This window comes from Telopea speciosissima, chromosome 8, assembly GCF_018873765.1.
Source record: "Telopea speciosissima isolate NSW1024214 ecotype Mountain lineage chromosome 8, Tspe_v1, whole genome shotgun sequence".
In the NCBI taxonomy this organism is placed as follows: Eukaryota; Viridiplantae; Streptophyta; class Magnoliopsida; order Proteales; family Proteaceae; genus Telopea; species Telopea speciosissima.
Window position 1 is genome coordinate 14,814,824 of NC_057923.1, and position 15,031 is coordinate 14,829,854.

Consider the following 15,031-nt stretch of genomic DNA (forward strand, 5'->3'; position numbering starts at 1 on the left):
GGGGTAAATAAGCCTTCATGAGCTTTATCTTCAAAATTATATTGAAAATTAAGTTCATATTGACCTGGAATCTAGATTAAACATTTATGATCACTTCTAGGTGAGCGATTGCATAACAATCACTTTAAGTTATGCTATCTTATCCAAAGCATTTACATTTCTTGAATTCTACAATAGCAAATACTTATCACAAACAAATAGCTCATCACAACACAAAATTTGGTTGACAAGATTATAAATACATTCTTTCACTAATCTTCATCTGGGACACAAAACCCAGACCATCCTTTTTTTTAACAACATGCCAAAACCATCATGCCTTCTGTAAGGTTGAAAGTCCCTCCCACTACCTTCAAACTTCTCTAGACTGAAGGAGGGGAGAGGCATACCCATCATCATTACTGGAATGCTGCATCAGCATCATAGATGGGTCCCCGTAAGCAGTGACCAGATTTTCAAGAAATTCAGTCATTGCAGGATCATTCTGGTCTTCTCTGTCTTTCTTTATCAAACACTGCACCAAGCAAAACGACTTGGGATATGAAAAGGCTACAAATTCATAAACTAGGACAACCAAAAGGGGAATAGAAAGAATAATAAACAGATAACTGAAAGTTAGGAGCATATAAAATCTGAAAAACATTTGATGCATGCTAGAAATTCAAAATCTTCAGTAAAGGAAGAATGCTCCTATGAAGTGGATGCTGCCTATAGGGACAGCCCCGTTTCTGGTCTGCATAGATTAGACATAGTACAGGGCAAAATTGAATTCTGCAGAGCCTAACAGAGATATATATTATTTTTTGGTCAGAACCTAACAGAGATGACCGCTTCCAAGAATTCAAAGCAGCTGGTGATTTGACAAACTGCTTCCAAGGATTCCATTGCAATACCTAAATTTATATATACAAAGCAAAATGACCAATCCCTTTAAACCAATCTATTTGTGGATACTAAAGTAAAGACATGAAAGTTCTAGAGAAAGTACAGGATCCAGAAATGAACACAGAAAGGTACTCACTGTGTTTCAGAAGAACTTTTCAGTTCAACAAAGATGAAAGGATGAAATTGGCATGGAGTATACTACTGACTCAGGACAAGTAAATGTACCTCAGCAGGATAATCTGCGAAGATGGGTAAGAACCGTTTCTGGCAATAATCATTGAAAAGGAGAGTGACAATTGGAAGAGGAATACATAAGCTAGATGCTAAAGGAAGCTTCTTCAGCCCAAATAAACCAAATGCAAGGATGTGCATCAGTATTAGAGAAAATATAGTTGAGGTGTGCACAATAGGCCAGAATTTTCCACCAGTTTCAAACTTGGGCTCATATACATTTAATAACTGCACCACAGATATTCTGAGCGTTAGTGAGAATTACATCTAACTAGTTTCAATTGGGACACAAATACTTTCATAAGAATCTCTAATGTAATGAAGTGCATATAATAAAAACCTTAAAATAATCACTGGTAGGGAAGATGTGGGCATAAATACACCAATAAACAAGGAGATGGTTACTCCCCAACAATTTATAAGTACTTTCGCAACCATGCCAGTGCAAGAAGTGGAAAAATAAATATGTTCCACTGGATAGAACAAAATTCTGTTAGCACATGAAGACAAGATATATCAAATAGATCAATAATTAACCTACAATGTAGCATGGGGTACTAGCTCCAAAGCTTGATTCGTACTCGAACAATAATTGATGGCCACCTCCTTTAGGAGAGACTCCCTGGGTTTGGATCTTCCACAGCCTTCTCCTCCCACTTTGGCTCCTTTCTTGTGACAAGAATAGAGAATGAGACCAAAAGGCTGCAAGGATCCTAACCATGTATTTATAATAAATACAAACCCTAATCTAATCCACCCCCACAATGGAAAAGACTAGTATACCCCCAATATCCTTAAAACTATTCTCAAACAGAGTTTATGCCTGTGGACCCACACCAATAGGTATGACATAATTAATTAAGCCCACAGAAAATCCTAACAATCTCCCACTTGGGCTACATTAATTATACTCAATTCCCTACTGGCTTGGCCAGTGAGTCACACCACAAATTATAGTTTTGAATCCTTGATTCAGTCAACAAATCGACTTATATCGGACAACAGCAGAAGATACACCTCAATATACGGTGCACAACTTTCTGTCAGTCACAAATACAAGTCTATCTGTTAACCAGAATCGCATTGGGAAATAAAACCATGACAACCACCATATGATCACAACCTTGCTGTCACGCCCTTAACAGGTCCTTTCTTTGATGTTAACCGACATTGGGCAAACCGCCACAACCTTGTTAACATCTAACTTTGTCAATTACCGCCTAACTTTGACATGTCAAATAGTCACATACACAACAATGTGAAAATAAAACACATTCCAATAAATATCCATGCTTAACAAAACAAGTTTTAACATACTAGTTAAGCAAATAAAACATGCTCCCGCTAATTAACCAAAATAAGCAAAGTATCACCTAAAAGAAAGTAAATAGTCCAAACTACAGGAAATAGTTCAAAATAAATGTCTAAAACTTTGAATTCATATTTAGCCTTGCTAGAGATGTTCCTGACCAGATGCTCCAGTACCCTTCTTCTTTTCCAACCATGCCTTGCGAGCATTGCAATCCCTTTTGATGTACCCCTTCTTTCTGCACCAGTAGCACTCTATGTCATTCCTGTTGTCCTTATCAAAAGGCCTGTTCTTTCTCTTACCAGTCTTATGAAAACCACTGCTAGATGCTCTCTTGTTCTCAGTTAGGTTGGCACTTTCCACTTTGTTCTTTTTGAATCTTCCTTCCTCCTGTGTTACAATACTAATAAGTTCACTCAGTGCCATGTTTCCCTTAACGCATTGCATGTAGTATATAAAGTCTTGTAATCCTTCGGCAAAGAGTTGAGAGCTAGGGTGATCAAAAAATCATCGTCAAACTTGATGCCTAATTCCTTGATCTTGATACTTGTTGTTACCATTCCTAGTATGTGTTCCGTCACGTTACCATTCCCTTCAAACTTTGCTCCTGTAAGCTTGGTCATCAGATTTCCTGCCTGTGACTTCTTGGTTTCCTTAAACATTGACTTTATAGTTGCCAGACAGTCCTCTGCAAGAGTATGAGATCCTATGCTGCCACACATTTCCTCAGGTATGGAATGCTTAATTAATGCCAAACTTTTCCTGTTCGCATCTTCCCACCGTTTGAAATTAGTTTTCTCTTCCAGTACTGGATGCAGTAAGGTCAGCCGGCTTATCCACCCTCAAACAGAGGTCCAAATCCATAAGCCCCAAAACTAGTTTTAACTCCTCAAGCCATTTCTTATAGTTTTCCCCAGAGAGGACAGAAATAGAGTTCTAAAAACTGAGTAAAGTAAATAAATAACCATTGCAATAATCAATCAGCAAACACTTTGATGTGGTACACCTACACCTAATGAACCTTGCCAGTAACAAAACTAGCTAAACAAGAGTTTCAACCGCACTACATCTCAACCTTTGGGTTGATATTCACCCAAAAAAAAAAAAACCTTTGGGTTGATGGAATGCACTGATCCTCTTACCGCAATTACCGCGAGAAGGCAATGACGTTCGGAAATCTCCTCTACCTTTGGGTGATAAGAAACCCCTAGGCCATGCTTCTCATTTTTCTTGTGCATTAACCTTTAACTTTGATAACGTCAACTTTGGGAACGTTATCTTCTTTGTTGCCATGGTAATTTTGATCATAAAACCTTGAATTACAAGACATTATAATAAAATTAAGCATGCCACTTTGGTGGGTCCCGCCTAACTATACCATAATATCATGTAATCCTACTTTGCAGCTAATATACGTGGGATTACAATAAAAAATAATGCACTTAAATATCATTATGTATCACATAATGTCTGGCTTCAATTCCATGCTCATTAACAAATAATAATTGAACTAAACATGCATTTAAGGTTTGTAGAAAAATGCAAGAATTGCCAAAATTGTGGTCTTTGATTTTCTAACATATGCCAAATTACATATCAAAACAAAGAGCACAAAAAAATAGACGTCCTCGAAAAAACCGCACCTCACAATTCTTCGAAATGAACCCACACGGGCCTCAGGAAGTTTCTGTTTCTAAAAAGCGAACCAAACCGGTTCAATTCGAATCAAACGGTGCAAATGAACCAGTCCAACCCAGGTTCAGTCAAACCGGGTCGCCGGGTTACAGAACCGGGTTTTCAAGTCATAAAAAAATGGGTCAACATTCGGATCTCAGGTCGGGTTGCCTTTGGCCAGGTCAGAGGATCTTTGACCTGGGTCGGAAATCTTTGACCTAGACCAGTTGACTGTGTCTGGGTATCTTTGACCCAGGTCGGGTCCTTCTCTGACCGGATTAAACGTGACCCGCAAGTCACAGTAGCTGATGTCACGATGATGTCAGCCCTACGACATCACGATGACATCAAAATTCATTTTTTTTTAAATCTGCTAGAGAGTGGATCTCACCCGCCACTTTGGCTGGCGCATCCGGCCTCCGGCGGCGGCGATCCACCCACCAAAATGATTGTCTCACCGAGCCCTTCATTCCAGCATAAATTTTTTTCAAATTTCACCGGTGAAAAATTCCGGCAGCGACCAAAACAAGTACAGGTTTGCCCGAAAAAATTCAAAAAAATTCGTTCTTTGTTATTAAAAACGATTCAAGTGCTTATATATACAAACAATCGATTCTAGGTCTGTATGGATGGTTCTGATACCACTTGATAGGAAATCCTTGGGTTTTGTGAAACCCGAATTCATCTCCATGCAGAGATTTAGAACACGATTGAATAAAAGAACGGGAAAATAAAGTGTACCTGGTACCCATATATGTTGGCGAAGAACAATAACAAGGAAAAGCTCCAAAGCTTGATTCGTCCTCGAACAATAATTGATGGCCACCTCTTGTAAGAGAGACTCCCTCGGTTTGGATCTTCCACAGCCTTCTCCTCCCACTTTGGCTCCCTTTCTTGTGACAAGAATAGAGAATGAGACCAAGAGACTGCAGAGACCCTAACCATGTATTTATAATAAATACAAACCCTAATCCAATCCACCCCCACAATGGAAAAGACTAGTATACCCCCAATATCCTTAAAACTATTCCCAAACAGGGTTTATGCTTGTGGACCCACACCAATAGGTATGGCATAATTAATTAAGCCCATAGAAAATCCTAACATGAACATCTTGAAAAGTTGTATAGGAATGGTAAAGTATAGGCAATTGTTAAAACAACAGGTTTACCTTTGGGACCAAAATTTTAGATCCACTTTTTGGATTTACTGTCAAATATCTGGGCCTCTTTGTAGTTTCAAAAATACATTAGGAATGACGACCAACAAGTTCTAACCTTCATCCAATTTTCAAGCTTCCAAACAGCCAGAGACTCAGAGTTCAGTTTCCTGGACATAAGGACCAGTTTCTCATACCAAATTGCCAAAGGTATACTGTCGGGAATAATCCCACATTGGAAAACTCTAGACCTTGGATACCTTCATATACCAGTTGGGCCTCTCCACCTACCAGCTTAAGCTTTTGGGTTGGATACTTCAACAAGTATACATGGTCATCAATCTGGGTCCCCAAATTGTTGGGCCAGCAATTGGATTTGCAACAAATAGAAGCTCATATTGTTTGAGAATCATAACCACCTTCCAGGCCTTGTCTCTTAAGGAAAATGTTTCAAATGGACAATCACGATCTACTATCATAATATTAGCCTACCAACTGGATTGAACACAATCTAAGGCTCAAATTGTTTGGTTGATCCTAACCATCTAAACAAGTATCTTCATTTGAACAAGATCCAAAAAAATCCCATGCAAAGGTCAATACTGCATTTAATTAACAGTAGGAGTGCAACTGCACCATGATTGTTATGCCCCGGAACTTGAAAATCCAAGTGTCTTCCCATTTATTTTTGCCCAGGGGTATTTTTCATATTTTTTGCACCTCAAGGGAAATTTTGTAATTTACTACTAATCTTTCTTAATTGTAATCTTGTTTTGGTTGGTATTATGAGTGATATAATATTTTTAAAAAAATTTAATGAGTGTCATCTAGTTCCTTATTTAATTGGATTTGGTGTATTAATAAGCACCAAAAGGAGTTAGCCTAGTAGTTAGAACTCTTGATGGTATTACAAAGGTCCAGGGATCAAGTCTCACTAGTTGGATGGGAGGATTATTATATTTTCGGGAAAATTTCACGGACACCCCCTAAAAGTATCCAATATCTCAGAAACTTACCATATTTGGTCAAAATGTCACAGACACCCCCTATTTTTATGAATTTGTATCAATTTAGTCAGTCCACTCCGTTAGTCTTTGCAGTTAAGTGTCGGTTAACTCTTTTTAAATAGTGAAATTACCCTTACCACAGTGAAATCCCTATAATACCCTGTTTTATTCCTTTTTTTCTCCCCTTCTTCTTCTCCTTCTTCTCCTTTTTCAGCACTACCACCACCAACCCTCCTTCTCTTGCTCCCCTGCTGCTGTTTCTTCCGCCGCCACCACCACCACCACCAGCAGCAGCAGCAGAGAGAGAGAGCGATTGTTTTCGCAATCACCCATATATAAAGGGAATCAATCCACTTGTCCAATTACTCCAAAACCTAAGATGGAAAGAAGGACCTAGAGAGAGAGAGAGAGAGAAAGAGAATGGAATTTGGCAAGAATAATTGCAGAAGCAGAAGAAGTGTTGCCAGCGCTTGTCTTATAAACTGAAACAATCTCGCTCTCCGTCTGTGCTCTGAGAATGAGGTTTTTACAAGAAGAAATAGAACCTGGAAAGGAGAACGGTAGCGGCGGTGACCCACGAGGCTACGCCTACACGCAGAGCAGCAGCTACGCCCTGAGCAGAAAGATAATGTTGAGCGCAATAATTATATTCACTGTCGTAATCCTGATCGTCTGTCTCCACATCTACGCTCATTGGTTCCTCCTCCGGTCTAGTAGGGGGCCACCACACACGACGGAACCGTCTTCATCGAGTCCGCCGTACCCGTATCGTCTTCTCCATCGACCCTGCCAACAGTGTCTTTGTCGCCTCCCGCGGCCTCGATGAATCCGTCCTTAAATCTCTTCCCACTTTTGTCTATTCCTTCGCCACTCACGGTGGTGAAGTGCAAGAATGCACCGTGTGTTTATCTGAATTTGAAGATGACAAGAAAGGTCGTCTCCTTCCTAAATGCAATCACAGCTTCCACATAGACTGTATCGACATGTGGTTCCACTCTCACTCTACCTGTCCACTCTGTAGAACTCTTGTTACTTCGGAGATTCCTCCGGCGAACCTCAATGGAACTCCGGTTGAAGTTGCTGTTACGTGGCAGAGCCAGAACTAGGGCCGAGTTCTAGTCTCTGCCCATCTTGTGGCCACGACGAATTCGAAACTGGTTGCTCCTCGCCTTCATCCTCATCCTCCTCTTCACCTTCTTCTTCGGCAGCTTCTTCGTCTTTGGGGACATGGGAGAAGACATCGGAGGTGGTGACTATTTCGATTGAGGTTCCACGAAGGAACGATACTTTTAGAAGGTTAGAGAAGGAGCAGCTGTGCTTGGGCTCGCCGGGTGTTCAGGGATTGAAATCGCCATTGAAGTCCCCGGGAGGCCGAATTCAATCGTTGAAGAGAATTTTTAGCAGAGAATGGAAAGGTATTGTCTCTCCTTCTTCAGCGACAGGACTGAGTTGCAGTACTACTGCAGAGCTCGATCTCGACAATGGAGTTGAACATCGAATTCAAGCTTAACCCAAGAGGTGATTTCTGATAAACATTGAGAAGCGACGAAGCCGATGACCCAATTGGACATCGGAGTTTCAAAACGAATCTCTGGCCGACTGGGTAAGGTTAGGACAGGTGGCGGTGAAAGATGAACTTTCCTTATTACACGCCAACATGAACAGTCTGCCAGGAGAAGAAATCGAATGGGTCTTCCTTCGCGGCTGCCGCCTGCCGCCATTGATGACTGACTGGTAGTTGATTGAGACTGATTTGTGGTTAAAGAAGACGAAGAAACTTCAAATTTACTAAGATAAAATGACAATTTTGTCCTTTTATTTAAATGACTAAGGGGTAAAATGGATATTTCACCATTGGGTACTAACTGTGCTTAACGTTTGGGGTGTCTGTGACATTTTGACCAAATATGGTAAGTTTCTGAGATATTGGATACTTTTAGGGGGTGTCCGTGAAATTTTCCCTATTTTTTTTTATCTTGGGAGTCAGATTTTAGGGGGGGCTGTGGCAAGGGAGGAGAAAATCTTTGTCACACATGGGAGGGATAAACCCCCCATGCGTGAAGAGGGACAGCTGTATATAAAAAAAAAAAGAAGGAAAGTGAATATTGGATTGAGAAAATAAAAGGGAAACAAAGAATGAGGAAAAGGGGAGATTCTGATTGAAAGAAAAATAGAAAGAAGGAAATAGGAAAGAGAAGATAAGAAGGGGGAGGGATTTTGGGAAGAAAAAAATGAGAGAGAGGGAGAGAGGAAAAACTCCACCTATTAAATTCGTGAGCAAGGAGAAGAAAAAGAAAGAATGAGAAGAAGACCAGGTTAGTATCTATATATATATATTCATTTTTGTGCAGTCCACTGTTGAGTGGGCAATGTACTAATACTTCATGCTATGGACAGCAGGTGGGAGAGCTTGACGGGGATTATTTTTCTTAAGGGAATAGGGTACTGATTTAGGATTTAGGCTATGACGTTGTAGGGTTGTGACTCTCCAGTGTACATGGATCATAGAGAACTGGTTTTGACTCATCTGCGGACTGAGGTAGGTAGATTATAGTGAGTGCACACCACTGGTGTGTGCGGTATAATAATTTGTGAATAATTGGGTGTACTGCTGTGATTTATACAATGCTGAAATATATGCATATTAGAAGGTGTTAAATCAGTCTATTACCATGTGTTGCAGTGACATATATAATATTGTAATGTTAAGAGTGTTAATCTATTTTTAAATATCCTGTGCTGCTGTGGCTTACATGTGGGGGAATACATGTACTACTAAGTATTTTAGTCCCAAGTTGTTACCATGTACTTTAATAAATTCATGTATTGGAATACAACACTGTTAAGAGTGTATATATATATATATACACACAACACACGCGTACAGAAGTATGGCACTGTGGAGGGTAATAAACCACTGTTATCACCATGTACTATGATACATATAAATATGCTGGAATACAACACTGTTAAGATTATTATTTCACCATGATATCCTGTACTATGATATATATATATATGCTGAAATATCACATTGTTAGGAGTATTTGTTTAATGCCATACACCATATATTATACAATGTATACATGCTGAAATGGGGTACTGCAGAGAGTATTTACTTGCTGTGAACACTATATATTATGTTTTATATACACGCTGAAATAAGGGTACTGTGGAGAGTTCTACCTACTGTTATTACCAATTTACCTATACTATATGTTGTATGCTTGCTGAAATGGTGTCCTGTGGAGGGTATATATCTACTGTTATTACCACGTATTATGAATTTTGTGTACACTGGAATACATTATAGTTAAGATCATTAAATTGATGTTAAATACACTGTATTGCTGAGATGCATTTGCTAAAATCCATCATGGTTGAAGTTGTTATTATCATGAAATTCTGAAATGAGTACTGCTGACCTTGACCATTAAATTGATGTTAAATACACTCTACTGCTGAGATGCATTTGCTAAAATCCATCATGGTTGAAGTTGCTATTATCATGAAATTCTGAAATGAGTACTGCTGACCTTGAGATTATTTTGTGATATTTCTGAATAATAAATTTTTTAGGATATCTAAGAATTTGAATCTAGGGTGATGTGATTCTAATTGGTGGGAGAGTTTGAGGGTTAATAGTCTGCACCGTGCCAGTGGAGAGTCATAGCTACCAGAGGGGTTGTGTTCTGTTGGCCACAGAATTATGCACTGTACACAGGTGAGTTGTCAGTGGTGTAATTGTAGTCACATAGTGGGTGATGAAAGAGAGTGATTATGGCTGGCTAGAGTGTTAAAGGGTGTTACAATGGAAAGGGATTTAATGAGAAATGCTAATTTGGAAATACCAGAAATATTTGTTTGACAGAGAATGTTTGTTGTGTTGTGCTCTTACTATGATTTATTCTACTGAGCCGTTTAGCTCACCCCTGTTTCATGATCTTACATAGGATTGAGACGGAGGCAAGCTCATGGTGGGGTGTTCGAGGGTGACCCGAGGATATGGCTCCAATTCTTGTTGATTTATTTTTCTTTCTAGATGGATGTAATAGGGAAGATTTCGTGTTGTAAACTTTGATGGTTTAGGTTTTGAATTCTAATATTTAATAACGTCAGACTACCACTAGTAGGATTCTTACGGTATTAATTACTATGGTAAAATAATTTATGTTTGGGATTTTGTTATTTGATGATTTTTTTAATGGAAGGTTATGTTGATTTAGCCATCATCTGATCAGTGCCTGTCTGGACCCCTACTTGTATCCGGTTTGGGTCATGACAATGATTATGTCCAAAGGACAGGCCAACAGTAGGATGTTATCATGTTATAGACTGACGGCCATATGATGCATATGCTAGAAAACATTATATGAGCAGAAAACAGAGCCGGGCTTGTTGATCCATGGAATCTTTCTCCGAAAGTTTAACATCCATTTCCAACTCTAAATGAAGCAACAAAGAAAATTATTGTAGAGCCTTTAAATGATAAAATGGGAACCTAACATTTATGAAATGTATAAGCAAAGAGGAGAATTATGACAAACCTGGTTACGGAAGATAATATATCCAATACAGTAGTAAGCCAAGAGGAAGGGCAGAATTAATGGAGCTAGAAAGAAGTATGTAATGCCAAGCAGCCCAAAAAAGAGAATTTTGGGTATTTCACTATGGTAAGGAATAGATGGAACCTCAAATTCATCATAAGTACTGCTGGAACAATGTCTTCGTATGAAATCACAAATGAGAGGAATCATGCGGAAGAGTTCTGATGATACACTGCTCCATCCAGATGTGACAACATAGGCAATGAAAAACGAGGCCTAGCCCAAAATAAAGAAACAATATATTAGTCTTGAATTTCAAGGTACTGCAAATCAGTTTTAGAAGATTGACTTCCATATTCAAACCAAAATCACAGACACTGTTCACAACTTATGATTCTAGAATTTGGTTTAGCAAAATGCAACGTATTCAAGTCAAATCATGCACACTATTTCTTATTTACATTCATACTGGGAAACCAGCCCTGCAAACCAATGGTTTTTATTTTTCTGATAAATTACACGTGAAAATTTTATTAAATCATAGAAAGAAGTGCATCACAGTACAGAGCAAAAGTATAATGGCAAAGTGTCACCTATATATATATATGCCTCCAAATAACCACCTAAACTATTTATTCCTGCCCTTGCTAATTGGTCGGCCACCTCGATAGCTGATCTAGGCTTCAATCTGAAAGAGCAATGCCAGCTGGGAAGCCAAGTGCTAAATAAATTTCAAAATGTGACCAAACCTTCATGGACAATCAGAGGCTGCACGAGTGCAAGCAATTACAGTGGGACCTGATCCACTCACTTTTACCTGTTGACCATTAGAAGCATAAACATAACCTCCTCCAACTTCCCCTCTCCCCCGCACTCCCTTTGTTGGTACCATTTCTTCCAACAATGTAGCTTGTTAACAAAAATATAGTTTTGAAACCCATCACACGTATGGTTAGTTCTAGTGTGGGTATGTATATTCTGATATTTGCATTTCGGTTTGAGACTATGGTCACATGGTATGTTTTGGTTATGGGGTGATGGAATACATTGAATGGTTTAAATTCTTTGTGATTTTATTTACGAATTAGTTATGGGATGAATGGGTTATAGATTACGTTGACTTTGAAGTTTGGATATAATATTATTAATCTACACTAAAAATTGCAATTTCATAGTTTTTTATTTCTATATACAAATATATATTATTAAGTGTTTTCTGAACTTTCCTGCATTTTTCTAGTTTTTACCAATTTTTATATGTTTATTGTATTTAGACTAAGATAAAATGATCCGATACACACCAAAAGCACCAGAGTTGATGGAACATGTTAAATCAAGTCCTTTAATCTATCCCATACTAGGCTGGTCCAATCTAGCGCTCATACACTAGATCCCCGTTAGGCACATAACAGACCACCACGCTTCTGCAACCGTCATCCTCGGCGGCTCTCACTCTAGCAGTAGGTAGCCCTTTCCAGCTCAACTTTGCCCCAGGGTTTTTACCTAACAACAGGTAGCCCTTTCTTAATGTCTTTCACTCTACTCCAGGTAGCCTCTCCTAGGTATCCCTTTCAGTGACTCGAACCTGTGACCTGGTGCCTGGCTGTGATACCAAATGTTAGGTACTTGACCGATACGCCAAAAGCTACAGAGCTGATGGAACGCGTTAAATCAAGCCCTTTAACCTATCCCATACTAGGCTGGTCCAATCTAGTGCCCATACACTTTAAATCACAAAAAGAAGAGAATTATTTTAAGGTTTTTATTATTCTCATATTCAAATTTATATTATTCTGAGTTTTTTCTAATTTTTTACGATTTTTTTTTGTATATTTTAATTGTACTTTAGTATAAAATGACTAATTTTAGCATGAAATATCATTTTAAGATTTTTTCAGTCACACATTTATATTATTCAGAAAAAAATTTTACTGAATTTTTTTAAAATTTTTTTTCAATTTAATATTTTGGATAATTCCGATTATGGCCCAAACTGGCCTTTAGTCTAGTTGGGTTGGACAGATTCAGGGCGATTACCAGCACTGACCGATTCCATCCCCAATTCCGTATTTTATAATCTTGGGTGTTCTGGTCATGGCTGAGGGATGTAAAGCATATGTCAATGCACGGGCCAAGAAGGTTGTGAAAAGAAGGTCAACATTGTGGGGTTTATATCCTTATGCTATTCTGTGGGGTCTGCGGGAAGACAGGATAGAAGGATTTTTGAAGATCAACCGAGATCAATAACCAGAATTTATGCAGATATTGGCTTCTTACATTTTTTACTGGGCTCTAGCGAGTAGAGACTAAGAATTTTATTGGTGTGTCTAGGGGTCCTTAGCTTCCAACTGGTTTTCCTGGCTTGAAGATTGATTTTGTAAAGGGGACTTTCTATCTATGCTGGGTTCCTGTTTCTATTTCCATTTATTTTTATTTTTTGGGTAAAGAATCAGTATACATGTACATGCTGAGATATATTCATGAATGAAGGATAATTGTAGCTGCTGATCCATCCGAAAAAAAAAAATACAGTTGATGTTATATCCTTTTATGAGACTTAGCTCCACATATATTGCATGTTTTTTCTAGAAACAAATGCAATTGGCCGAGAAAATCCTAAAATAAACCAGATCACATTGTCAGAAGGCATGAATACAAAGAAAAAGAAAGCATACCAAATGAAATAAATTTTATGTAAAATGGCTTATCAATTTAAAAACTAAACCATTCTGTACCACAACTTTTTTTTTTTTCGGGGGGGGGGGGGGACAGAGGAGAGAGAGAATGTCCTCACCTGTGCTGGAACAGCTGCAGCCAGCTTTGCTGGGATGTTCTTTGGCTCAAGAACAAGAGAAAAAAATTGAGAGAAAGCTGACCCAGACAGTACATTTGCAAAGAAAATGTTCCATATAGTAAACCAAAGTACTTTTGTACATGCACTTCTTAATATCCCACTATTGGAGGTATACCCTTGAATGGATGAAAGCATCTTCATGATGGGAGGCACCATTGTCAAAAACAACTGAAGAATGAGGCTGGGAAGATATCCTGTGATTATTTCACTGACAAATGTTCTGCACATTAATGAATGAAATGGTTATTTGGCAACAAAATTTATATGCTTGCGGCAAAACAGAAAAAGCAATACACATCAGAATGTCACATTTTCTACCAATTACAATGTTGTAGAGCAAAAAATAAAGTGACACATGATCATAGGGTTGCAAAATATGGGAATGGGGTCAAGACGGACCAGAACATACCGGAAAAACCCTCAATGAGAGACAGCCCGAGAATCCCTAGATTTGTGATTGTAATTTAATGATATCAATACCATATTGCCTAATATCCTACCAATATCACTATGAAAATCCCAGAGGGACACTATATAAGGCTGTCACAAAATGTATCATCAGAGCTACTCTAATAATCAATTGGATTGGACCAATGGGTTAGAAGTCCCCATTTGAACCATACCTGTAAAACTTGCTTTTGTCATTTAATTGCAAGTGTGCTTTACGGGCCTTGCGCTTAGTTGAATTTGTTAGAGTCATTAGATGTTTTGGTCTAAGGGTATTTTAGAAACTGGTTAAGTTCTAGCAGTTGTATTATGTATTTTCTTTCTTTTTCTCTTTTTTACCTTTTACCTCCCTAGAGAGGTGGATGTAATATGTTTGTCATTATCAATGAAGTAATATAGCTGTGTGGAGAATACTCTCCAACACAACACATTACAATCGATCTAGCCTCCTCTTTCTTCCCTCTCGTCTCCTTCTTCTTCTTCTCTCTTCCATTTCTTCTTCTCCCCTTCTTACTTACCTTCATAACCTAAAATCTAACTTGGTATCAGAGCTTTAGGTTTGAGAGTCGAACAGTTCACTTGTACCTATTTTTTTTCCCTCTAAACACAAGAGATTCCAAGGAAGAGGCTCCTACGTAAACAGCTTTCTGAAATGGTATGAGATAGGTTATATACAACCCATTCGAGTGTCCGAAGGTGTTATTTGAGCTGCATTGAAGTCTCCATGAGGTTTTGAAACTCATCAAGCTCGCTCTAGGGTTTCTGCCAGTTTCAAGTTGCAGCCTCCATATCTCTTCATCTCGGTTTGTGTTTGGCCCTTGGAGCAGCTTACTAGGATCATACAAGAGCCCTTTTTATGCCACATGTGTTCTCTCTTGATGGCTGAGTGCCTTATGTGAGCCTAGCTCATTTTAGTGG

The 15,031-nt window shown here is 38.7% G+C and overlaps 1 protein-coding gene and 1 pseudogene across 3 annotated transcripts in view; one reads left to right on the plus strand and one right to left on the minus strand.

The window, feature by feature from the left end:
• Positions 1-246: 246 nt before the first annotated feature.
• LOC122671239 (CSC1-like protein HYP1) overlaps positions 247-15,031 on the minus strand; it is a 75,553-nt gene continuing 60,768 nt past the window's right edge. For 2 of the 3 annotated variants that reach the window (XM_043868362.1, XM_043868361.1), the window contains exons 7-10: positions 13,607-13,886; positions 10,813-11,088; positions 1,111-1,344; positions 247-514 (exon numbers count right to left, since the gene is read on the minus strand). In XM_043868362.1, the coding sequence (XP_043724297.1) occupies positions 353-514; positions 1,111-1,344; positions 10,813-11,088; positions 13,607-13,886 (952 nt within the window). In that variant the 3' untranslated portion in view covers positions 247-352. The remainder of the gene's footprint in view (positions 515-1,110; positions 1,345-10,812; positions 11,089-13,606; positions 13,887-15,031) is intronic. The other variant, XM_043868363.1, reaches the window with a different exon arrangement.
• On the plus strand, positions 6,780-7,915 carry LOC122671240 (annotated as a pseudogene).